The 26,346-nt window shown below is 41.8% G+C and overlaps 1 protein-coding gene and 1 pseudogene across 1 annotated transcript in view; one reads left to right on the top strand and one right to left on the bottom strand.

Moving 5' to 3' along the window:
- The window catches only part of tomm7 (translocase of outer mitochondrial membrane 7 homolog (yeast)), a 62,740-nt gene extending 57,933 nt beyond the window's left edge, over positions 1-4,807 (top strand). Inside the window, exon 3 of the mRNA XM_085988456.1 lies at positions 3,527-4,807. Within this exon, the coding sequence (XP_085844582.1) occupies positions 3,527-3,542 (16 nt within the window). The 3' untranslated portion in view covers positions 3,543-4,807. The remainder of the gene's footprint in view (positions 1-3,526) is intronic.
- Positions 4,808-21,179: 16,372 nt separating this feature from the next.
- On the bottom strand, positions 21,180-25,956 carry LOC147117462 (interleukin-6-like; annotated as a pseudogene).
- Positions 25,957-26,346: the final 390 nt, after the last annotated feature.

The following is a 26,346-nucleotide window of genomic DNA, read 5'->3' as shown; positions in this document are numbered from 1 at the left end:
TTTCAATTTTATTTGTCACATAACCAAATACAACAAGTGAAATCCAGTCAGTGAAATGCTTTTTTCTTAACGGGCCGAGCGCACCAAGCAGCAAAGGACACTTAGCTGCCTGGTACGCACGGAGCCCGCAAGGACGGCAGCCATCTTCATCGGCGCCATCACAATAGGGTCCACTCTCGCCTCGCTCCGCCTTTCCCGCACTCCTGCCCGACAAGCTATTCACCTCAGCTACTCCTTGTGGTAGCGAGTTCCACATTCTCACCACTCTCTGGGTAAAGACATTTCTCCTGAATTCCCTATTGAATGTCGGCCCAGTAGATGGCGTCGGTACCACGGCGGCTGAAGATTGTCGGGCAGGAGTGCGGGAAAGGCGGAGCGAGGTGAGAGCGGACCCTATTGTGATGGCGCCGATGAAGATGGGCGAGGGGCGAATCCTCGTGGGTTGCGAGGGGTGGTTTGCGAGGATTCAGCTAAGTGTCCTTTGCTGCTTGGTGCGCTCGGCTTGTTAAGAAAAAAGCATTTCACTGACTGGATTTCACTTGTTGTATTTGGTTATGTGACAAATAAAATTGAAATTGAAATTGAATTGATTGTTCTCCTGGAGTCGAACTCGATTATTAAGTAGGAATTCGTCCAATACCTACATCGGTGACCACGTCTCCGTGAACGTTTTTCATGGAAGAAGCGCACAGCCTGAACCCCGTCTCCGTGAACGTTTTTCACGGAAGAAGCGCACAGCCTGAACCCCGTCTCCGTGAACGTTTTCACAGAAGAACGGCACGACGAACAACAACCGACGAACACCAATTCCTACAATTGGTGACCAACGACGTGAGGACGGGAGCTCATCAATACCTACATTGGTGACCCCGTTTTTCGTGAACGTTTTTCACGAAAGCAGCGCAGCCGGACCCCGATTTTTCGTGAACGTCTTTCACGAAAGAAGCACGCCTGGAAGCTGCAGCCGTTTCGCTCAGCTACCGCAACACTGGGAGCAACAACCGCCCTCGTGCTTTATCCTGGTGGAAGCCCCGTTCGTCTTGTGCAACATCGATACGGCGCAGACCGCGTACCTGGATACGGTCTCCATTTTCGACAGCTCTGCCGACTTTCGGAGCGTCAGCCTCTTCAACAACCCCACGGCAGAACAGCAAGTATAACACCCTCACAGCGCGGGTACAGCACGTTTACGGGCTCACAGGATCGGAGCGCGCCCCGGTGGAGAGGCCACGAGGACTCAGTCCTCGCAAACCACCCCTCGCAACCCACGAGGACTCGCCCCTCGCAACCCACGAGGACTCGCCCCTCGCAACCCACGAGGACTCGCCCCTCGCAACCCACGAGGACTCGCCCCTCACAACCCACGAGGACTCGCCCCTCACAACCCACGAGGACCCATCCCCCGCCGACGCCGCACCAGCCCGTCACCCTGCTGGTCTGTCTTTTCTACCACGCTTTTCGGCGCGACGGCGAAGCGTTGCCGCCCTCCCGGCAGTTTTTCACCCTACCGCAATCAACAACAACTAGAAGCGCTGCCGCCCTCTCTACAGTTTTCCCCTCAACAAAAGCAAACCTCTATTGATGCTGCGACCATCGAGGATGGGTCCAACGGGCATCCCGCGGCCGCGATCGGCCACGCGAAAATTGCTGTCATCATCAATCACTGATCAACGCAGCAACGGTTCACTCTCTTCTGTGTTACCGTAGTATCACTACGGTACGCACCGTTCCGTGCGTTCCCGACTGCCGGAGAGTTCGCTCGCCTGTCGGCGAGTTCACCGACCTGCCCAGACCCACGTTTTCACCCGTTCGGCGTTCCTGCAGATTTCGTCAGACTGGGGACCTTTTCCCAACAATGACAGAGCCATGGTCCGCGTCTGCCCAACCTGCCAGTCGCTATGACGCGGCCAGCTGTTTCGTCCCGGCGCCCACTTCGAACCATGGGCCACAGAGGTCACACGCTTCCACGGTCCTTCGCATGGCTGAATACGTTTTGTTCGCCATGACACCACGGTCCTTCGCAAGGCTGGATACGTTTTATCCGCCATGACGCACGCAAGGATCCGCTCACGACCAGCACATATTTGGACCTTGCCCACCAAGTCGAGACAGCACGACCGCTGAGACCACTGACCACCCATCGTCTTTACGCCAACCCAAGTACGACCGCCCGCCAGACCGTCAGCCACCCAGCAGTCTCCGTCTCGAGACTGCAGGAGTCGTTCGGACAGGCTCGTCAGACCATCTCATCGTTTGACGCCGACCATTAAAGCGAATTCTGGGGGGGCGCATGTAGCAGTACTACAGAGTGTCCCTTACTTACCGGACATAATTCCCTTTAATGATGTAGCCGGTGTGGGGCTTTCCTCCTTTGGGAGCGCAGGCGAAGGCGATGACGTGAGTTAACGCAATGACGTCACGTTGCACATCACGTGACCGTCCCAAGCACGGGCAAATGCGATGACGTCATCATGCAAGTCACGTGACTACCCAAGCGCGGGAAGGACGCGATGACGTCCTCACGCAATCCACGGGATTGCCTACTCAGTCCTCGTGGCGTCCCCGTCTGGTGAAGACCTATTTTATGGCTCTCCTGTACCTAGCTCTGCAACCTGTTAGAATTCCTCTGTTCCTGCATTAAAAACCTTTTTGATTGTTCTCCTGGAGTCGAACTCTATTATTAAGTAGGAATTCATCCAATACCTACATCGGTGACCACGAATACCTTATAGTATGAAGACCAGAACTGTGCACAGTACTCTTGTGTGGCCTTACCAGGGTGCTATACAAGTTTAACATAACTTCACTACTTTTGAATTCTATGCCCCTAGAAATAAATCCCAGTGCTTTGTTAGCATTTTAAATTGCTTTGCTGACCTTCAGTGCTGCTTTTAATGATTTTTTTCATCTGTATTCCTAGATCCCTTTGCTCTTCTACCCCATTCAGATTATTTTCTAAAGAGTAGGTAATGTTTCTATTTTTCCTACCAAGGTGCATCACCTCTCATTTATCCATGTTAAAGTTGATTTGCCAGTTAACTGCAAGATTTCTAATGTCGTCTTGTATTATGTTGCATTCTTTGTCAGTGTTAGCTATACCCCCCAGTTTGATATCTGCAAATTTTGATATTGGGTTACTTGTTCTTGAATCCAAATCCTTAATGTAAATTATGAATAACTGGTCCCAGCACTGTGGAACACCACTTTCTACTTTCTTCAAATCTGAATAACTACCCTTTACCCCTACTGCTTTCTATTTTTTAGCCAATTGACTATCCATTCAGCTATTTGTCCTCTGGCTCCACATGCCCTAACCTTTTGTCATTAACTGCTAAAGATGGGATCCCTTCAAGGCTGTGCTATATTACACAGGGTAATAGGTGGAGGCTGCTGCCTACTTGGACATAGTTCTCTTTTAATTAGGACAGTCCTCGTTTTTATTTTAACACGAGTTCATTTAGATAAAGAAATTGTGAATGAAGCATTGGGAATTCTTGTGAATTAATTCTGTGTTTTCTATTTGTAGTTTACTGTGGGGATGAAAACCGTACAGCAAAAGATCTATATTTCCATTTTGACTGGAAACACCATTTGTGGGAAAATTGGCAAGAACAAGACATTTGACAGGTTCTGTGCCTGTGTTCACCACATTACTGATCTACGGCAATGGAATTTCCAGAAGAAAACTTAAGGGCTGTCTTGTAATCCTATAAAAATTAACTATATTTGTGGCTAGTGTTATTTTGCAGTTTATATGGCCCTTCGCAAATAAAATGTTTTATTGGGGAAAAAAGAAATCAAAGAGAAACTATTTGTCTAAAAATGACTGGATGAAATTTGCTACATGCGTATCTACCAGTTGCCTTGGTTTAAAAGCGAAGTACTAATTTAAAATGCGAAGCTTCCACAGAATATACCTGCACACCCTGAAGCATCAAACTGTATCGAAATAAATTTTAAGCTTTTGATAAGATAGCATGTAATTACTGGAGTGTTCTAAGTCCTGGATACACTTTACTTGAAAGTGTTATTTTCAAGTTCAAGATGCATATTGTAAATTTTGCTTTGAGTTTTGACGGCTGCAATGGAAATATGAAATGGAAATCCATCAATTGAAATAGTTAACATTATGCCAACAGTAAATTCATTGTTCCTGTGCAACTGATTAAACAGAAGACCTTTGTACACTGAACGAAATGTACTGGTTGCCTTTTCTAATATCGTGTAATATTTTATACTTTTTATTAATATGTTGAATTTTAGTTTTTTCAGGTATCATGCATTGTTTCATCACTTTCTGGAGGAACAGGATAATTTTTTAAATGTAACTTTCAAATATTACATTTAATGCGGTTATTAAGAAGTACCCGCTCTATTTTGATGACTTTAATTTTGGCCTACCTGATTTTTTTATTCAATTTTAAATCCCAAGCTTCTTTTCAATTTTTGTAAGTTCTGAAACATTGATTACATATGACTGAAACAATTAACTGGCTGCTTTTCCATTTAATTTCACAAGGATTACTATTGACCGATGGTGCACAAAATGTTATTGGCATACAAAAATATTGTTCACGATGACATTTATGGAATGCTCTAATGGCTACTTTTAGGACTTTCTAAAAGGGCACAAGTGCATGGTATAGAGAGGATGTTTCATAAATAATGAGAGAGATTATTGGGGACCATAGTGTATCTGAGAATGTTATGTCATTTTCTGTATTTAAAAAAAAAAGCTAGACATTTTGTAACCCCATTATAACCACAAACCAGGAGCTAAATTAACCAATTAAATGTACTGATTTTGCCACTGTGACTGACTATTTATTTTGTTGCTTTTGACTTCAAAAATCCAGTTCTGAATGGGTTTACTGACACAGATTAAAAACTGGAGTCCTGCTGTCAGATTTTGGTGTTACTTTAAACAGCAATAAAAAAGATTAAAACACTGGGGGAAGGGGCTCCAATATTTTCTCTATACAAGTAAGCAGGATGGAGCAGGAGCGTTACAGCTGAGAAAATGATATAATTGCTTTTTTTTTGCTGCTTTTCTTTAGCCTTGGGTGACTGGTTTTAACAGCATGTGTGCAAAAATGTAAATCAAGAACCACTTTTTCAAAGGGTTCTGTGCTATACAAGCCCTATCAGAATATATTGATTAGAGCAGTAAAACGTGCCAGCTAAGAGAAGTTGATAAAAGTATAGTGTTAAAGGAGCTTGCGAGTCGATGCATGTCTTTGCTGTCCTGACGAGTGTGTGCACAGTGCTTGCTTTTCTCAGTAATGGATGACTACTTGAGACATTTTTTTCCATGTTTTGTTCTCCAGATAACATGGGTAAGATGACAATCCTTTATGGAAATCACCACGAAGGACCTGCTCTATTATTGCTGTTGCATCATGTGACTGCTGTCTATGCCTGGTAGAATATCTCCATGTGCTCAATCTCCTGTTCTGTTTCTCCCATTAGCTGTTCCATCAAGTGATATTTTCTCTTGCCAATATTGTATGCTTTGTGGTTGATTTTAACAGTGCACCATTTCAAGCAACCATAATGACAATGCCGCATGAATTTGACTGAGGAAGTTGTTGGGAGCAAACAAAGAGCTGGATAAGTTGCACAGGAGTGTCAAATAAGTCTGAGCTTTGTTATTCCCCAAGACATTTAATAACATTCTGCATGTCAGCCTTTAATTGTTGCCTCATGGCCAGCAGGATTTAAAACAGATTTAGCAATGTTAATTAAATCTTTTAAAAGTTGACAATACTGGATTAGAACTAAACACGCCAAGGATAATGACTGACACAGATGATCAAATACTTTATGGAACAAAATATTTCGATGTGATGAGATCATGAGACCAGTTGGCTTTTATTAAAGTCCTGTAGTGGCGATGATGGGGCTGAGTGCTTGACTTGCAACTGGATTCAACATATCGCTACTCCCTCCTGATGCATACCATCTTCCGTTCCAGACACTAAAAGCCTATGTCTATCATAGTGAAACTCATCTTTACCATTTCCCATTGGTATCCCTTCAGTTCATTAGTCAATGGTCTGGAATTTGTGGTCAGTGGTGAAGCAAAGGCATTCGCTGCTGCCCCTGTAGAAAGCTGCCTACAGAGATCCCGCAATCTCTGCAAGAAGTTTACCTTTTTTGACGCGGAAGTGATTTCAGTGAAGTATAATGGGGAATCTCTCATGCATGTTCTATGACATCAACAAGCTGGCTGAGCAGCCAATCACATTGCAGAATTCTCAAACAGTGAAGCAGGAAATGAGAACCTGCTTTTATCCCAACTTTTAAAAAAAATATACATTTCTAGCTTACACTTTAGCCAGGAAATGACATAAAGAAGTCTTGGATTTGACACTTTTGTCTAAATCTTTAGAATCCTGATGGCTTTCCTTAATTAATCCACACTTGTCCAAGTGACTGTTAATTTTGTCCCGGATTATCATTTCTAAAAGCTTCCCCACTACCGAGGCTAAATTGAATTTAACTAGTATTTTCAGGAGGAAAAAAAAGTATGCTCGATTCAGAATGATGTTCCCTGTTGGTGTTTCAGAAGTGGGAAAGGGATTGAGCCCAGTAGCTGTGCAACTAATTTCTATTTTGATTATTGATTAATACTTCTACCACATGCATTGATGACAATTGCCTGTGTTGAGACTGATATATTGAACCCTGATGCATCCATCTGAAGGACACTTAAATAAGGATCCTTTTAAATCTATCAGACAGGGTTTTACTGAATTATTTGGAATAAAACATTGAGGTTGTGGAAAAAACTTACCAGAAGAATACAGTTCCATCAAGGTTAGTTAAGTTGTGGAGTCTGTTAACCATTTTAAATCCTTGTTTATGAACTTTACACTTAAATCGATGAGCTCATGCCAGTTCTAGAATAGGATGCAGCTGACACTGCTTTAAATCAATTGAGCAATTCCATTTTTATTAAATGGTATTCTCAGATTTTTATTGGCATGTTTGGGATCAAATTCCATGACTGTCCATTATTCTGCGCCTTTCTAGCAGTAACTGACATTCTTCTCACTGGGCCACAGATTAATAACAAGAGTCTGCTGAAGATAACTGCATCAGTCATGATGCATTGTCAGAATATGTAGTGAGACCTAATAAGTGGTCACCTAATCATTCTTGTACATCCCAGGTAATATGGATGGTACTGTATTTGGAAAGGGTTTTCAGTGGGGGAAGTAGCAGGTCGCAAACTATAAATTGGCGCTTTGATTAGTCCCTGCTGCACTCGTGTCTAGTATTCAACACAGGCGTTGAGATACAGATTGAAGTGATGAGCATTCTAGCTAACAATACTTCCTTATTCCAATTCATGGGAATTTTATTTGTGGTTCCTAATCCTTTCCAAGGATGATCTTGAGATTGAGCATTAGCTATAAGCAGTTCCACACTTAATAGGCATACAGAATATTAGTAGATGAACAACAGCAACTTGCATTTATATAGCGCCTTTAACGTAGTAAAACATCCCAAGGTGTTTCACAGGAGATTATCAAACAAAGTTTGACACAGCCACATAAGGAGATGTTGGGACCGGTTACCCAAAGCTTGGGTCAAAGAAGGAGCATCTTAAAGGAGTACAGCGAGGCGGAGAGGTTTAGGGAGGGGAATTCCACAGCTTGGAACCTAGGCAGGTGGAAGGCCTCCCCCAAACTCTACATTTCTAACTGATCTCTTATGCACCCCTCTCCCTTTACCCCACCATTGCTGACCAATGCTTCCACTGCCTAGGTCCCATGCTCTGAAATTTGCTTTCCACCTGCCTTTCCTCCTTTAAGACTGTCCTTAAAGCCAACCTTTTTTAACCACGCTTCAGTAATTTATCTTCCTCTGGTTTAATGTCCATGTTTTGGTTACAGCTCTGTGAAGTGCTTTGGGACTTTTTCCTACGTTAAAGGTGCTTATGAATACAAGTTGTTGATATTTCTATGCTCTGCCACTTCACAAAGGAGTATCTACTCATAAGGCTGTCATTCTCTTCTGGCCTCTTGCACATCCCCGATTTAATCGCTCCACCATTGGCCAAGGAGGAAAGGCAGGTGGAGAGTGAATTTCAGAGCATGGGACCTAGGCAGTGGAAGCATTGGTTACCAATGGTAAGGTGAAGGGAGGGGGGGGGTGCGGTGCATAAGAGATTGGAGTCAGAAATGGAGAGTTTGGTGAGGGCCTTATGGAGGGTAGAGGACAGCAGCAGGCCAGGACAGCATTGGAGGTGACAAAGACACGAATGAGGGTTTCAGCTGCAGACGGGCTGAGATAGGCATCATGTGGGTAATAGTACAAAGGTGGAAGTAGACAGTCTTTGTGATGGAGAAGATATGAGGTCAGAAGCTCAGGCTTGAATAGGATGCTGAGGTTATGAACAGTTCGGGTGAGAGCCGAAAACAATGGCTTTGGTCTTCCCACTGTTTAGCTGGAGCAAATTGCAGCTCATCCAAGATTAGATGTCGGACAAGCTTTCTGACGAGAGGTGGTGGAGCAGCAGAACTGGGTGTTGTTAGGATGTGGAAGCATATTTGTAGAAGCATGTCTGTAGATGATGTTCCCAAGGGACAGAATGTAAATGAGGAAAAGGAGGGGCCCGAGCATAAATTTTCCTTGGGGGACTCCGGAGGTAATAGTGGGGTTGGGAAGAAAAGCCATTGCTGGAGATGCTTTGGCTACCAATGTACCAATTTCACAATGCAGACATGATTTTCTTAATTGACACTTATGTAACATGTGAAAAAGAAAAAAAATCCAATGCTGATTCCCAGCATTAAATAAATGATCAATATTAAGAATTGCCCTGGAAATATAGTGTGCATTCTGGTTAGAGCGTACACTTCAGTCAACTGTCAGCTGTTTGATATTCCAATTTAAGATTTAAGAATTAAGATTATTTTTAACATTTATTTTATCTATTTTCTATTGGGCTCTCCCAGCAACTGGGTACTGAAGGAGAGTAGTCCAAGTGACTTGTGCTTCAATCATCTCTCCCTCCAGCTGAGAAGAACTTCCTGACTTCTGATCAATAGCGTTTATTGATGACTTGGTCAACATCAATAACTTGTCTTATGAAGAATCACAGACACGTACTATTTTTACCACTCTTAGAGAAGCGTGCTGATAGGTTCCGTCACAGGTCAAGGAGAATTGAAACCTTAAATTTGAGTAAGTTAAAAGCAGACAACAGTTTTTTGATAGGTTAAAGACCTTTGTATAGTCCAATTGGTGGGGCAGGGCAGAATAAGGGAACTTGCTTCAACAGGGGTTAAAAATGACTTGTCTTTACTCAAATAACGACAGTCTTACCGAACTTTTGTTTCTTGAAAGAAATATCCTTTTTAACTGAGGTCAGATTGATTATATAAATGCTCTTCTCTAAATTAATGACACCAACAGCACAGAGCTGCCCATATTTTGTCACTAATTGGGAAATCCTATTGAGAAATGGGTATAGAAAATGGAATGGTCATTCTGGTGTATAGCTATTATGAAGTCAAGATTAGCTCTTTGATCACAAATCTCAATTGTAGTGACCCACATAATCTTTGTTCAGGTATGTCAGCTTGGCTCAATTGTTTCAGAGTCAGCAGGTTGTGAGTTTAAAGTCCCACTCCAGGACTTGAGCACAATATCTAGGCGAACACTTCAGTGCAGTACTGACTGAGTGCTGTATTGTTGGATGTGCAATATTTTGGATGAAATGTCAAAAAGAGGCCGTGTGTGTTCTGGTAGCTGTGAAAGATCCCATACCACTATTTGTAGACCGGAGAGTTTCCTTGGTATCCTTGCCAACATTCCTCCTGTAATCAACACACCGAAAATGGATTAACTCGTCATTCATCTCATTTGACATGACATGTCATGGTCTTAAACAAAGGATAGAGAGGGGACAATATGAAACAGTCCAAAGTTAAAAGTCTGATGCCCTGTGGTGGGTTGGATTCCACGAGAGTCAACTTGGTCGACGTGTTGTGACCTCGGGTGTTGGCAGTGATATGGTGAACCAGCAGAGTGCAACCACAGATTGCAACGTTAACTGAGTGCATCGTAAACAGAGTGGAAAGTCGAGAATTTGGTGGGAGTGGGAATTCAGTGCACCAGGGTAAGGAGGTGCTCCTTTTGCCTTTATTATTTGTAGTGGTTTGTGTAAGCCTGAGGTAGTATTTAAAACTAGGAACCTATAACTAATACTTTATTAAATTAATAATTTAAACTAGCTAAATTAATTTGTTTAAAAAAACAAAACATAAAGCAAGTGAATTAATGACATAAAACGTTAATTAATTAAATATATCAAACAAAGTTAGAGATGGCAGTGCAGGAGGTGTGCTGTCTCTGCAGTATGTGGGAGTTTGTGGAGAGCAGCATGATCTCAGGCAACCACATCTGCAGTAAGTGTCAGCAACTCGAGGAACTTCAGCTCTGAGTTGTTGAGCTGGAATCCGAGGTGCAGACATTGTGACGCATCAGGGAGGGGGAGAGTTGCATGGACATTTTGACCCAGGAGGCAGTCGCATCCCTTAAGTTAGGTAGTGGTTTAGATTTGGTTAGTGGTCAGGAACAGGAGGATGCAATTGTGATTTAGGCAGGTAAGACGCCTGCAGATGCAGTGGTGGAGAAACCACAGCTTTTGCCATTTTCCAATAGGTATGAGGTACTTGCTATCAATTTGGATGAGAACAAAGACTGCAGGGAGGATGGGCAAATGGACCACGGCACCGTGGTACAGGAGGCCATTCAAGTGGGGGGAGTGAAAAGGTATGTGATAGTGGTAAGGGATAATATAGTCAGGGGGATAGATGCTGTTCGCTGCCGCTGTGACCGGCCATTTGGCCCTTCAAGCCTGCTCCGCCATTCAATATGATCATGGCTGATCCTCTATCTCAATACCATATTCCTACTCTCTCCCCATACCCCTTGATGACTTTTGTGTCTAGAAATCTATCTCCTTAAATATATTCAGTGACTTGGCCTCCACAGCCTTCTGTGGTAGAGAATTTCACAGGTTCACCACCCTCTGAGTGAAGAAATTTCTCCTTATCTCAGTCCTAAATGTCCTACCCCGTATCCTGAGACTGTGATCTCTCGTTCTCGACCCCCAGCCAAAGGAAACATCCTCCCTGCATCCAGTCTGTCGAGCTCAGTCAGAATTGTATACGTTTCAATGAGATCCCCTCTCATTCTTCTAAACTCTAGTGAATAAAGGCCTAGTTGACCCAATCTCTCCTCATATGACAGTCCTGCCATCCCAGGAATCAGTCTGGTGAACCTTTGCTGCACTCCCTCTATGGCAAGTATATCCTTTCTTAGGTAAGGAGACCAAAACTGCACACAGTACTCCAGGTGTGGTCTCACCAATGCCCTGTACAACTGTAGTAAGACATCCTTGCTCCTGTACTCAAATCCCCTTGCAATCAAGGCCAACATACCATTTGCCTTCCTAACTGCTTGTTGCACCTGCATGTTTGCTTTCAGTGACTGGTGTACAAGGACACCCAGGTCATCAGCATTTCCCAATCTATCACCATTTAAATAATACTCTGCCTTTCTGTTTTTTTCTACCGAAGTGGATAACTTCACATTTATCCACGTTATACTGCATCGGCCATGTATTTGCCCACTCACTCAATGTGTCTAAATCGCCTTGAAGCCTCTTTGCATCCTTCTTACAGCTCACAATCCCACCTAGTTTTGTGTTGTCAGCAAACTTGGAAATATTACATTTGGTTCCCTCATCCAAATCATTGATATATATTGTGAATAGCTGGGGCCCAAGCACTGATCCCTGCGGTACCCCACTAGTCACCACCTGTCACCCCGAAAAAGACCCATTTATTCCTACTCTCTGTTTCCTGTCTGTTAACCAATTTTCAATCCATGCCAGTATATTACCCCCAATCCCATGTGCTTTAATTTTGCACACTAACCTCTTATGTGGGACTTTATCAAAGGCCTTCTGAAAATCCAAATACACCACATCCACTGGTTCTCCCTTATTTATTCTACCAGTTACATCCTCAAAAAACTCCAGTAGATTTGTCAAACACTATTTCCCTTTCATAAATCCATGTTGACTCTGTCTAATTTCATTGATATTTTCTAAGTGTCCTGTTATCACATCCTTTATAATATACTCTAGCATTTTCCCTACTACTGATGTTAGGCTAACCGGTCTGTAGTTCTCTGTTTTCTCTCTCCCTCCTTTTTTAAATAGCGGGGTTACATTTGCCACCTTCCAATCTGCAGGAACTGTTCCATAATCTATAGAATTTTGGAAGTACTCTGGGATACGGATTATCAGGCCTCGGGGATCTATCGGCTTTCAGTCCCATTAATTACTCCAGCACTATTTTTTTACTAATACTAATTTCCTTTAATTCCTCCTTCTCACTAGACCCTTGGTTCCCTAGCATTTCTGGGAAGTTATTTCCGTGAAGACAGAACCAAAGTATTTGTTTAATTGCTCTGCCATTTCCTTGTTTCCCATTATAAATTCTCCCGTTTCTGACTATAAGGGACCTACATTTGTCTTCACCAGTCTTTTTCTTTTTACATACTTATAGAAACTTTTACAGTCCGCTTTTATGTTCCTTGCAAGTTTACTCTCATACTCTATTTTTCTCCTCTTAATCAATCTCTTGGTCCTTTTTTGCTGAATTCTAAACTGTTCCCTATCCTCAGGCTTGCTACTTTTTCTGGCAACTTTATATGACTCCTCTTTGGATCTCATACTATCCTTAATTTCTTTTGTTAGCCATGGTTGGGCCACTTTTCCTTTTGTGTTTTTGCTCCAGAAAGGAAAGTATAACTGTTGCAATTCATGCATTCGTTCCTTAAATGTTATCCATTGCCTATCCACCGTCATGCCTTTTAATGAAGCTCCCCAATCTATCATGGCCAACTCACTCCTCATACCTTCATAGTTTCCTTTGTTTAGATTTAGGACCCTAGTTTCGGATTGGACTACTTCACTTTCCATCTTGATGAAGAATTCTATCCTGTTATGGTCACTCTTCCCTAAAGGACCCCGCACAACAAGATTATTAATTAACCCCTACTCATTGCACAATACCCAATCTAGGGTAGGCTGTTCCCTAGTTGGCTCCTCAACGTACTGGTCTAAAAAACCATCTCATACACACTCCAGGAATTCACAGTATTATTGCTAATTTGGTTTGGCCAGTCTATATGTAGATTAAAGTCCCCCATGATTACTGTAGTACCCTTGTTACATGCATCTCTAATTTCCTGTTTGATGCCATCCCCTGCATTATCACTACTTTTTGGAGGTTTATAGACAACTCCCACCAATTTATTCTGCCCCTTGGTGCTTCTTAGCTCCACCCAGACTAATTCTACATCTTGATTTTCTGAGCCAATATCCTTTCTCACTATTGGTCTGATTTCATCCTTTACTAACAACACCACCCCACCTCCTTTTCCTTTTTGCCTGTCCTTCCTAAATATCGAATATCCTTGGATATTCAGCTCCCAGCTTTGGTCACCCTGCAGCCATGTCTCCGTAATTGCAATTATATCATATCCGTTTACATCTGTTTGTGCTGTTAATTTGTCTACCTTATTACGAATGCTTCGTGCATTCAGATACAGCACCTTTAGATTTGTCTTTTTAACATTTTTAGACACCTTAACATATTTTTGTACTATAGTCCTATTTATCTTGTTACCATTTTTTCTTACCTATTTTTTAGTGCACAATTTTTTTTGTACGCTCTGTCCCTTTCTGACACAATTGGGTTATCCTTACCCCAATCACTTTCCTGCACTATCCTGTAAGGGGTTTTAGATCACAGAGGTTTCTCTCTCTCGAGGCCTCTCTCTCTTGCACAGTAAAACCGTGAGTGGTTCGACCCACTCGCCCCTTAGATTCTGTACTCTGGACTTTGGGGCAGGAACTACAATGTAGAGAAAACTCTTATAGACCAAGTTTAATGAAACGAAATTGAATTTTATTGCATAATGTAAAACAAATCAAAATGCATGCAAATAAGAGGGTACATGGGAGGGGAAAACACAAACAAATCATAACGACACAGGCAAATACAGGCATATTATACTCTACAAAAATCATCATGAAATGGGGAAAACACACGGAACATTGAGGGACAACAACTCATGTTAATTATACCCTTAAATGTCCACCCCCTTAAACCTATCTAGATCTGATTATGGAGGTCCAGAAACATGCTCACCAATCCAACTAGGAAGTGTAAGGTTTTGAAACAGGTCTGCGTTTGATCCTTTCAGGCGTCCCGTCTCCACGTGGTAAGTGGAGCCCCAGCGAACTGCGCCACACCTCTCTCCTGAGGTGGGGGTCGGGGACAGCTGGACACCGGCTGGTCTGGATGTTGGCGGGGTCGGGGATCGTTTGCTCGACCCCGGTCAGAGGAGCCTCGGGCTGGCCCTCATCGCTTCTTCAGTCGGTTTTAATTGTCTCTTCTCCCGAGCCGGAGTGGGTCGATGGCCTCCCGTTTTTGTCAATGGCCCGGGGTTGGCCGATGATCTCCCGATGTTTTAGCCTGGGGCGGGACGCTGGCTCGAACTGTCTTCTTCTCCTTCTTCTAGCGATGATGCCACCGATACGATGGTAGCACCACGAGGACCGCTTCCACGATGGCCACCTTTCCACGATGGCCGCTCCGTCTATGGCTTCCTCCGTTCCCTTTCTACCTCTGGGTTCCCAGATATACTTCTCATCAGAAGCCCTTATCTCGCGCCAAATCAGGTTAGTCTTTTGTTTTAATTTTGGCGGGCTGGGAGCACAACGGGGTAGTTATGATATTTTAAACTGTTCTTGGATGGCCAGTAACGGGCCGTCTCTGGTCTGGAATGACCTTCATTGTTTTTAATGTCTTGGTGATGTCCTTAACGGGTCCTTGATGCTCTTCTCATGAATATGAAACTGTTCCCTTTTGTCTGGTTAAACATTTAGATGGCCTTTATCTACAGGCCGATCTTGACTGGATCTGCATCCAATCTATATGTATATGTGGGTGTCTGGTTTCGTTCTCTCAGAAACGGCTTCCAGAACTTACTGTGGGCTGAATCCACAAAGCTGTCTGAGGACTGCAGGAACCATTTTAAAGTGTCCCAATAAGTTGGTCACGGGGTCTGACGGCCATTTTGAATGCCCCTTTTTCTGGGCTTCTTTTAAAACAGTCTTTAAAATCATGGCCTCTTCTGCCATTCGACCCTTTATAATATAAAGTTCAATTTTGCGAATCCTACAATCCCAGAGGGCTGTGGATGCTCATTCCATGAGTATATTCAAGACTGAGATCGATAGATTTTTGGGCACTAAGGAAATCAAGGAATATGGGGATAGGGTGGGAAAGTGGATTTAAGTTCAGCCACGATTTTATTGAATGGTGGAACAGGCTTGATGGGCCGTATGGCCTACTCCTGATCCTATTTCTTATGTTCTTAGGACCGAAAAGCAATGCGAGTGAAATCCAGGGACCAAAAGCAGTGAAGACCAGAGAGCCAGGAGAGGATGAAGGGTGAATCCAAGGGATCAGTGTAGATGTGGAAGGTAGACTGGTAAATTGCTGGAGGGTGACGAGGAGCTAAAAAGATCAGGAGAAGCAGTGGAGTTTGAGGAGCCAGTCCAGCAAAGCTTGATGGAGAAGTAAGACTGAAAATGCAACAAAGAAAGAAAGGCTTGCATTTATATAGCGCCTTTCACAACCTCAGGACGTCCCAAAGCACTTTACAGCCAATGAAGTGCTTTTGAAGTGTAGTCACTGTTGCAATGTAGGAAATGCAGCAGCCAATTGCACACAGCAAGTTCCCACAAACAGCAATGTGATAATGATCAGATAATCTGTTTTTGTTATGCTGATTGAGGGATAAATATTGCCCAGGACACTGGGGATGGCTCCCCTGCTCTTCCTTGAAATACCGCCATAGGATCTTTTATGTCCACCTGGGAGGCCAGATGGGGCCTCTGTTTAATGTCTCATCTGAAAGACCGGCACCTCAGACAGTGCAGCACTCCCTCAGCACTGCACTGCATAGATTTTTGTGCTCAAGTCTCTGGAGTGGGACTTGAACCCACAATCTTCTGACTCAGGCAAGAATGCTACTCACTGATCCACTGCTGACATATGCATATATATCAGGTAAGTACTACAATTTCACGCCGTTCCATGTATTTCAATGGTAAGTCTCTCAGCGGGATACCATTATCCTGCAGCTTTTGGAGGAGCAGAGGATCCCGGACAGCAACTTCCAGATTTCCGCATTTAACTGAGCATGTGCGGTCGCTGGAAGTTGCTGATTTCCATGTAAATAACGGTGAGCACTGTTAGCCTCACTGTTATTTCTATCACAAAAGTCAGCCCAATATTGTTTCCCTGTTCATATGTTTACACAATCACAATTTCATAAAGGGAGGATGTAAGTTCTTAGTTATAGGGCAAAAGTTATTTTTTAATTTAACTAACTTACATACAATTTTATCTTTATTAGAGCAAATACATTGTCCAGAACTCATAATGCCACTGTTTTCCAAGTTTGTTTTTCTTTTGGGTGATTTTTTTTGTGTTCATTAAAGAAAGGGAATTTAGAGCTAGGAATAAATAAAACTCATTTTTCTTTTTTAGGCACCGGTGTCGGCATCAAGTCCTCTGACCTCAGATACATAATTCTGCCCCAGCAGTATCTAAACCTCAACGGAACCCTTCTTGAACCAGGATGATTTTTTTCCACTTTCCACATTAGAAATCCTTATAGATTCTGTGTAAAATTGTCAATTTAATGTCAATTATGGGCAGCTTTGTGCTGTGGGCCAATGCAAGCTACGACTGCCAATCACCTTAAATCTATGTCCTCTGGTTCTCGATCCTTCTGCCAATGGGAACAGTTTCCCTCTATCGACTCTGTCTAGACCCCTCATGATAGTGAACACCTCTATCAAATCTCATCTCAACCTTCTCTGCTGTAAGGAAAACAACCCCAGCTTCTCCACAGTCTATCCACGTATCTGAAGTCCCTCATCCCTGGAACCATTCTTATAAATCTTTGCCGCACCCTCTCTAAGGCCTGCACATCCTTCTTAAAGTGCGGTGCCCAGAATTGGACACAATACTCCAGTTGAGGTCAGACCAGTGTTTTATAAAGGTTCATCATAACTTCCTTGCTTTTGTACTCCATGCCTCTATTTATGAAGCCCAGGATCCCGTATGCTTTTTAACTGCTTTCTCATCCTGCCCTGCCACCTTCAATGATTTGTGCACATATACCCCCAGGTCTCTCTGTTCATGCACCCCCTTTAGAATTGTACCCTTTAGTTTATATTGCCTCTCCTCATTCTTCCTACCAAAATGTATTGCTTTGCACTTTTCTGCATTAAAATTCATCTGCCACGGGTTCGCCCATTTCACCAGCCTGTCTATGTCTTTCTGAAGTCTATCACGCTCCTCCTCACTGTTCACTATACTTCCAAGTTATGTCATCTGCAAATTTTGAAATTGTGCTCTGCACACCCAAGTCCAAGCTATTAATATATATCAAGAAAAGTAGTGGTCCTAGTACCGACCCCTGGGGAACACCACTGTGTACCTTCCTCCAGTCCAAAAAATGACCGTTCACCACTTCTCTCTGTTTCCTGTCACTTAGACAATTTTGTATCCATGCTGCCACTGTCCCTTTTATTCCATGGGCTTCAACATTGCTGGCAAGCCTATTATGTGGCACTTTATCAAACACCTTTTAGAAGTCCTTGTACACCACATCAACCGCATTGCCCTCATCAACCTTATTTGTTACCTCATCAAAAACTCAATCAAGTTAGTTAAACACGATTTGCCTTTAACAAATCATGATGGCTTTCCTTAATTAATCCACACTTGTCCAAGTGACTGTTAATTTTGTCCCGGATTATCATTTCTAAAAGCTTCCCCGCTACCGAGGCTAAACTGACTGGCCTGTAGTTTCTGGGTTTATCCTTACACCCTTTTTTCAACAAGGGTGTATGTAACATTTGCAATCTCCAGTCCTCTGGCACTACCCCTGTATCTAAGGAGGATTGGAAGATTATGGCCAGTACCTCCATAATTTCTACCTTTACTTCCCTTAGCATCCTAGGATGCATCCCATCCGATCCTGGTGACTTATATACTTTAAGCACAGCCAACCTTTCTAGTACCTTCTCTTTATCAATTTTTATCCCATCCAGTATCTCAACTACCTCCTCTTTCACTATGACTTTGGCAACATCTTCTTCCTTAGTAAAGACAGATGCAAAGGATTCATTTAGTACCTCAGCCATGCCCTCTGCCTCCATGCGTACGTCTCCTTTTTGGTCCTTAATCAGCCCCACCCCTTCTGTTACTACTCGTTTATTATTTATATGCCTATAGAAGACTTTTGGATTCCCTTTTATTTTAGCTGACAATCTATTCTCATACTCTCTCTTTGCCCCTCTTATTTCCTTTTTCACTTCCCCTCTGAACTTTCTATATTCAGCCTGGTTCTCACTTGTATTTGCAACCTGACACCTGTCATATGCCCCCTTTTTCTGCTTTATCTTATTCTCTATCTCTTTTGTCATCCAGGGAGCACTGACTTTGGTTGCCCTACCTTTCACACAGGACCATTACAGCCAGCAGGGAGAGGAGATTTTCATTCCATTAGCCTGGGATGGAATGGACCCAGTGTTCTTACCTACTGTACCATTAAATCACTGGCAAAATATGCTTCTTAAAAGAATGATTTATAGAATTTTTCTCACCAACCCACTGTGAGACACAGATTCCAGACATTTAAATTATTAACAGAACATTTTATATTGTTGATGCCACTTTATATTCTCCTTGTACATTATCAAGTTATACATGAAGTATTGCTACAATTGTACAGGGCCTTGGTGAGACCACACCTGGAGTACTGTGCACAGTTCTGGTCTCCTTATCTAAGGAAGGATATATTTGCCTTGGAGGCGGTGCAACGAAGGTTCACTAGATTGATTCCTAGGATGAGAGGGCTGTCCTATGATGAGAGATTGTGTAGAATGGGCCTAGACTCTCTGGAGCTTAGAAGAATGAGTGGTGATCTCATTGGACTGTAGGGAAATCAAGGGATATGGAGATCGGGCAGGAAAGTGGAGTTGAGGTCGATGATCAGCCATGATCTTATTGAATGGCAGAGCAGGCTCGAAGGGCCGTATTTTAAGAAAGGAGGGAGAGAGAAAACGGGGAACTACAGACCTGTTAGCCTCACATCAGTAGTTGGGAAAATGCTGGAATCTATTATAAAGGATGCAATAACTGGGCACTTAGAAACTAATAGTAAGATTGGGCAGAGTCAACATGGATTTATGAAAGGGAAATCCTGTTTGACAAACCTATTGGAGTTATTTGAGGATGTAACTAGTGGAATAGACAAAGGGGAACTGATAGATGTGGTGTACCTGGATTTTCAGAAGGCCTTCAATAAGGTCCCACACAAAATTAGGGCACATGGAATTGGGGGTAATATACTAGCATGGATTGAGAATTGGTTAACAGACAGAAAACAAAGAGTAGGGATAAACGGGTCTTTTTCAGGATGGCTAGTGGGGTGCCGCAAGGATCAGTGCTTGGGCCCCAGCTATTCACAATCTATATCAATGATTTGGATGCAGGAACTAAATGTAACATTTCCAAATTTGCTGATGATACAAAGCTAGGTGGCAGTGTCAGTTGCGAAGAGGATGTGAAGAGGCTTCAAGGGGATCTTGACAGGCTCAGTGAGTGGGCGAGAACATGGCAGATGGAATATAATGTGGATAAATGTAAAGTTATCCACTTTGGTAGAAAAAACAGAACGGCAGAGTATTTCCTAATGGTGAAAGATTGGGGAATGCAGATGCTCAAAGGGACCAGGGTGTCCTTGTACATGAGTCACTGCAGTGAATGTGCAGGTGCAGCAAGCCATTAGGAAGGCAAATGATATGCTGGCCTTCATTACAAGAGGATTTGAGTGCAGGAGTAAAGAAGTCTTACTCCAATTATATAGGGCCACACCTGGAGTACTGTGTATAATTTTGGTCTCCTTACCTAAGGAAGGATATATTTGCCATAGAGGGAGTGCAACGAAGGTTCACGAGATTGGTTCCTGGGCTGGCGGGACAGTCGTATGAGAAGAGATTGAGTAAGCTAGGCCTGTATTCTCTTGAATTCAGAAGAATGAGAGGGGATCTCATTGAAGCATACAAAATTATTACAGGGCTTGATAGGATGGATGCTGGGAGAATGTTTCCCTTAGCTGGGGAGCCTAGAACCAGGGGCCACAGCCTCAGGATAAAGGGTAGGCTGTTCAGGACTGAGATGAGAAGAAATTTCTTCACACAGAGGGTGGTGAATCTTTGGAATTCTCCACCCCAGATGGCTGTGGAGGCTCAGTCATTGGGTATATTCAAAACAGAAGTCGATAGATTTCTGACTAGTAAGGGCATCAAGGGATATGGCGATGGGGCCGGTGAATGGAGTTGAGGCAGAAGATCAGCCATGATCTCATTGAATGGCGGAGCAGGCTCGAAGGGCTGGATGGCCTACTCCTGCTCTTATTTCTTATGTTCTTATGCAGTGTAACGGTAAAATGAATGGCAGACAGATGAAAGGAATAGTCAAAATATCTATTTTATTCTGTTTGATTTGTTCCTTTTCATACAGTAGTTGTCCTTACAGTGTTACATATAAAAATAAATTAATAAAATATTTCCATTAAATTATTTTTTAATATTATTCATTTTAACCACAGAATATTTAAATACCATATAATAACTTATTATAAATATACAGACAAATACTACATAGAGATTTCATTTCAGAAGTCATAATTTGTAATGATTACACCAGCAGCAGTTCTTATCACAGTATAAAGAACAGTAATTCAGTAGATTTAGGAATAAACTGCAAAACGGGATTTTGACTCAACAACACTAGATTTATAGTCTTAGTAAATAAATATTAATTTAACATATTATAAACAGCCAAGTGTGCATTATTATTTTCAGTCTCATAGAACTGAACTATCACAAAAACTACAGGTTCTGAATATAGAACAACATTGTTATCTACTATAAAAGCAGATCTCATCCAGGAATTCATGTGAACTATAACGTTCATACAGTGTTGTCATTGCTGTCATAATGAAACAGCTGTAGGGGTTCATTTCATGAATCGAATAGCTCGAACAGCACTCTCCATGAAGAGAGCAAAGTTTCTAAGAATCACATGAATTTTCAATTGTTTATTCCAGACACTTTTAGGAGGCTTGTCTGGAATAAAAGCCCCTTTGTGCTGGTGTTGTGTAATACTTTCTTGAATCTTACTCTAGAAAACAGAGAACAAAACAGCATTCAGTAATACAGTTTGCATGCTAGTCTAAGAGTACGGTGCAACAAAATAAAACACTATTACTCTGTGGCATCAAACACTCTCTGACACTATGGTAATGACAAGCTGAGATCTGAGGGGAAGCTACAGACTCTAATTCTGTCTCTCACCACCTCAAGTTAGTTATTTTGTAGCACGATTTCCTAGGCTTGCTAACCCTGTGAAAGAGTGTCCCTATTCTTAGCCCACCTTATACAGTAATAGGTTCCTGGCAATGTCACTGCAAGGCGTTGTATTGATTAACATTAATACATATTAATGTTTACAGGTGTGAGCACACAGTCAAAGGGTATTACTAAGCATAGTACTAAAATATTTGTTGTGAATTACAGTGTAATGTCTGCAGTACAGATTGGCCTTGTTGCCTGCAGGCTGAGCCTTAAATTGCTGATCTCTGCAAAACCTGAGAGCAAATCTTAGGAATTCACTGACTAATTTAAGCCAATATCTTAAATTATTGCTAGCTACGACTAAAACAATAAACATGACTAGTTGAAAATCTATTATCTATGTAAAAATCATTTTTGCTATTGCTCGTTAATGTGTATTAGTGGGGAATAGTATTTAGTGAATCAATTTACCAGCCAATAGAATAGAAACTATTTTCCATTTATGTTACTTGCAAAAACAAAATTGGGTAAGCAAGCTTTCCAGATTAAAGGAGCTACTTTTCTCAGAGACATCCTGTTTCCCCACAGTTCAGACTTGAGGGCTGATTCTATGATTGAGCACTCCTGGCAGGGAATGACGTTTACAGGGAGCGCTGGCTGGCAATTTGTGATCCTGCAGGGCTTGCTTTTCTGCCCATTTAAATGAATTCACAGAAAATCAGGCAGTGCAGGTTTGCAACTTTCCAAGCAGCACTTCCTGTGAGCGTTGCCGGCTGAATTCAGCACTTTTGCTTCTATTCTATTCATTCTATAATGTCTATTCATTGGACTGTTTGGCCAAATTAGGCCCTTGCAGGCTTTACAAGGCTAAGGAGCACCTTGTACTAACAAATTTCAAGTCTTCTACTATTGGAGCTGTTAACTCCAATATATATTAGTTCATCTGTAATTTCAAACAGGATTGACTGAGAGTCTTTTGTATTCTTGTATGTTAATCCTTCTTTAGTGGTTACAATTCTTAAGTGAATGTTGGCTGAGGAAACATTTTTGCAATGACTAGATTAATTGGCTGCAGAAATGTGCTTTGTCTTGATCCACTGACTTACCCGTTACCTTCCTGATGTTCTGACTTGCTTAGTTATAGAGCATGCATTCTAAACAGTGATTACCTGGAGTACAAGTAAATCAGCCAGATTTTTCATGCTGACCAGCATTAAGTCCACTTGCTGCTTTTCCTCCTCAATCCATTGCTTCACAAATAACAGATACTTTTTGTATTCATGAAGGCCCTTGACAATCTTTGTCAAACATTTTTTCTACAAAAAAAACAAAAACTTCTAAAGTTACTGAACGCTAATGCAGATGGTAAATCTGAAGAAAGTTTACATAAGAAATTGTTATCATATGAAGAGGAATCTGTACTTCACTACTGGTTCAGTAAATTCCTACATGAAGGAACCCCACAAAATGTACTGCAGGCTGCAACAAGGGAAACTATAGAGAATTGATTTTGACTATTTGAAAAGAAAGATCTTGCATTTCTATAGTGCCTTTCATAATCACAGAACATCCCAAAGCATTTATAGCCAATTAAATACTTTTGAAATGTAATAAGGAAGTATGGCAGCTAATTTGTGCACAGAAAGGGCCCACAAACAGCAATGAGATAGTGAGCAGATAATCCATTTTTTTAGTGATGTTGGCCTATCCACTCCAGAAACATATTCAAGAAACATTTGCACTAAAATAATTAATATCTTACAGGATGTGGGAAAAACATTTAGTCAGATTGTTACTGACTCATTCCTAAACATTAAATCCCTAGCAAACTATTTTATTAAAGAATATTTAGAAAGACAGAAATACTGTTTTAAAGGTAGACAAAGGCTATGCCACAGTAAGATAGAAGACATCTATTTTGACTATCAGATGACATGATAGGATACAGTTGATTGCAATTTGTAGCAAGGGCAGATATATCACAAATATTGCCTTGGTGCTTACTGACGGTACTAACAGACTTGGAAAAATATTGGTGAGATGCAACAGATAATAGTTTCTCATAACTTAATACATGCTCCCACAAAGCTAGCTCAACATTGTAACAAGGACAAATGTAAGAAGTCACACAACACCAGGTTATAGTCCAACAGCTTTATTTGAAATCACAAGCTTTCAGAGCGCTGCTCCTTCTTCAGGTGAAGTGGAGAAATGCATAAAGACACAGCTTATATAGTCAGAGAATCATGTCAGATGTTTACAGGTAACCTTTCCAACTGCCATTTATCACACCTCGGCAGAGAGATAATCACAGCAGTCAAAGGTGTGAATGGTGTCCAAACAGGTCAGTCAGGTCAGTCAGGGAAACATTACATCAAAGAACTTTGATGTAATGTTTCCCTGACTGACCTGTTTGGACACCATTCACACCTTTGACTGCTGTGATTATCTCTCTGCCGAGGTGTGATAAATGGCAGTTGGAAAGGTTACCTGTAAACATCTGACATGATTCTCTGACTATATAAGCTGTGTCTTTATGCATTTCTCCACTTCACCTGAAGAAGGAGCAGCGCTCCGAAAGCTTGTGATTTCAAATAAAGCTGTTGGACTATAACCTGGTGTTGTGTGACTTCTTACATTTGTCCACCCCAGTCCAACTCCGGCATCTCCACACCATTGTAACAAGGAGATTGCCAGTATTTTACAAGACAAGTTAACATATTTTCAAAGCAATCAAGGTTTAGCATGACTTTAAACATACATTGTTTAACTTGGGCTACCTATATATTTTTTAATGTATTGAATTAATTTTATTCTGAATAGATTTTTTCTTGTGCAATGCTGACTGGTTGCTTGTAAGGTAACCAATCCATAAAGGCATGTTATGAATGAAATTGCTGGCAGTGTGCCTGCGATTTTCTGATATGTTCTGACTACATATGAGACTTCACATGCTACATAGGATGTCACAAAACTTACCATTTTTTTTCTTGATGATCAATGATGAATTATTTTACAATAAATAATGCTACAGTTGTTAACCTTTCAGTGTACAAAGCATCACATGTCTATGACACAGGCTGCTATTATATACAAGGACCCCATCGCCACTTTAGGATAGACAGTTTGACCGATGATAGAGCCGAAGAGGTAAGTTTTAAAGTATTTTAGTGGAGACAGAAGGATCAGGAATGCTCCGCCAAGCCCCATAAAAATATTCTGGGCCACTCCTGCCCCAGGCTTCCCTCCAACAATGATCGCACCCCCTCCCCCAGACTTATTTTGCTGCCAACTGGATGGCTTCTGGACCACCCGATATTGCATCAGCCTGAATTTGTTGAGCTGCATCAGGATGCTCATTTGACAGCCGCAGCTTGCATATTCTATTAAATTGAGGCACAGGCATCAAAATGGCTTCTGCTTCTCTGCTGCTGGAATGGGTAGGCTGCCAGCGTGCTCCACCAATCAGCCACCCGAAAGGTCAAATGGAGTGCAGTCTTTGGCTGAAGTAGAGTTAGAGAGGGAAGGATAATTGGACCAGGGCACACAGACAACATTCAGTCTGCATTTTAAAGTAATATATTCTGCCTTTATTGAGAAGCAAGCGAGTAGAGTTGGTTGGTTGAAGCTTGGGACTTTCTCTGTAATGCAAGCTGAGGAGCTGCCATCACAAAACTGAAGTACCACCACCACTGCCAAGAGGGTGCACTTACAGCATGACAAGTTTACACTGGCAGTTTCAATTATAAATGAGAACATAAGAATTTACAATGGGAAAAGTTGACACAAAAGTGTAACAAAAATGCAACAAAAGGAAGTAATGCTTTATATAGGCAGAATGTGCAGTCAAATATACAAATTTTAATATCTATTAGATAAGTGTCAATATTACACATTCAACTGTCATGATGTAGTTGCAGGCTTTATGCAGTGAGTTTCTGAGGTCTAACTCACATCTCTGCCCATCTTGTATATAACAAAATCATATATTCATCGACTGACAACACCATCAGTAATTTACTGGTGCCATTAAAATGGCTCAAAAGTAATCTCAAGGCAGTACTTTAATCTGAGGGTTCAGATAACTACTGTTAATTGCTTGAATTTTGCTCCTGTAGTTAATTTGATCACTGGAAATGCTCAGTTACTGATATACTCGTAGGTACCCCTGCATATATATATATAAAATATACTCTAATATAGGGAAACCTATACATACACATATATATAATCACTTCAATAATATTGCATTATTGCACTGAAAATTACAATGTGAAGGAAAATGGAAAGGTTGACTTTTGCAAAACATCAGAAGGAGCGAATTTAAAAATTAAGTGAAAATATCTCACCTTTTGGAAGACCCTCCTGAAACATCTGTCTCCCTTCACAAGTTGTGGCAGCTGCATGTTGTACATCTGCAGTGAACTCATCCCCCCGTCACACATGGAAAAAAAGTCGCACAACTGGAAAATAACACCCAAATATATTAATACAATATAATACAATCAATAAAATACAATACAATCACTGCAATAAACGCGATGGAGGTTCATTTGAAGAAAACTGTCGTGTTGGTGAATTTAACAACGTCTAATTAAATAATATCAATCTTTTCTTCTACCAGAGGGCTGACTGCAGATTATCGGTAAAGTTTATTTAAATATTAACATCATGTTTGTATTAATTCCTACAGCTTCTTATCACACGGAATCCCGTCTAGTTGGATGTCCAGACTCACCTGCCGGTTGCGCAGTTCCACAGCAACACTCCGGATGAGAAGAGCCAAAGGTTCAAGATTCAAACCG

This window comes from Somniosus microcephalus, chromosome 5 (genome assembly GCF_052327205.1).
Source record: "Somniosus microcephalus isolate GS21.2 chromosome 5, FLI_Smic_1.0, whole genome shotgun sequence".
NCBI classification, from domain to species: domain Eukaryota; kingdom Metazoa; phylum Chordata; class Chondrichthyes; order Squaliformes; family Somniosidae; genus Somniosus; species Somniosus microcephalus.
This window is presented reverse-complemented; position numbering and strand designations above follow the sequence as displayed.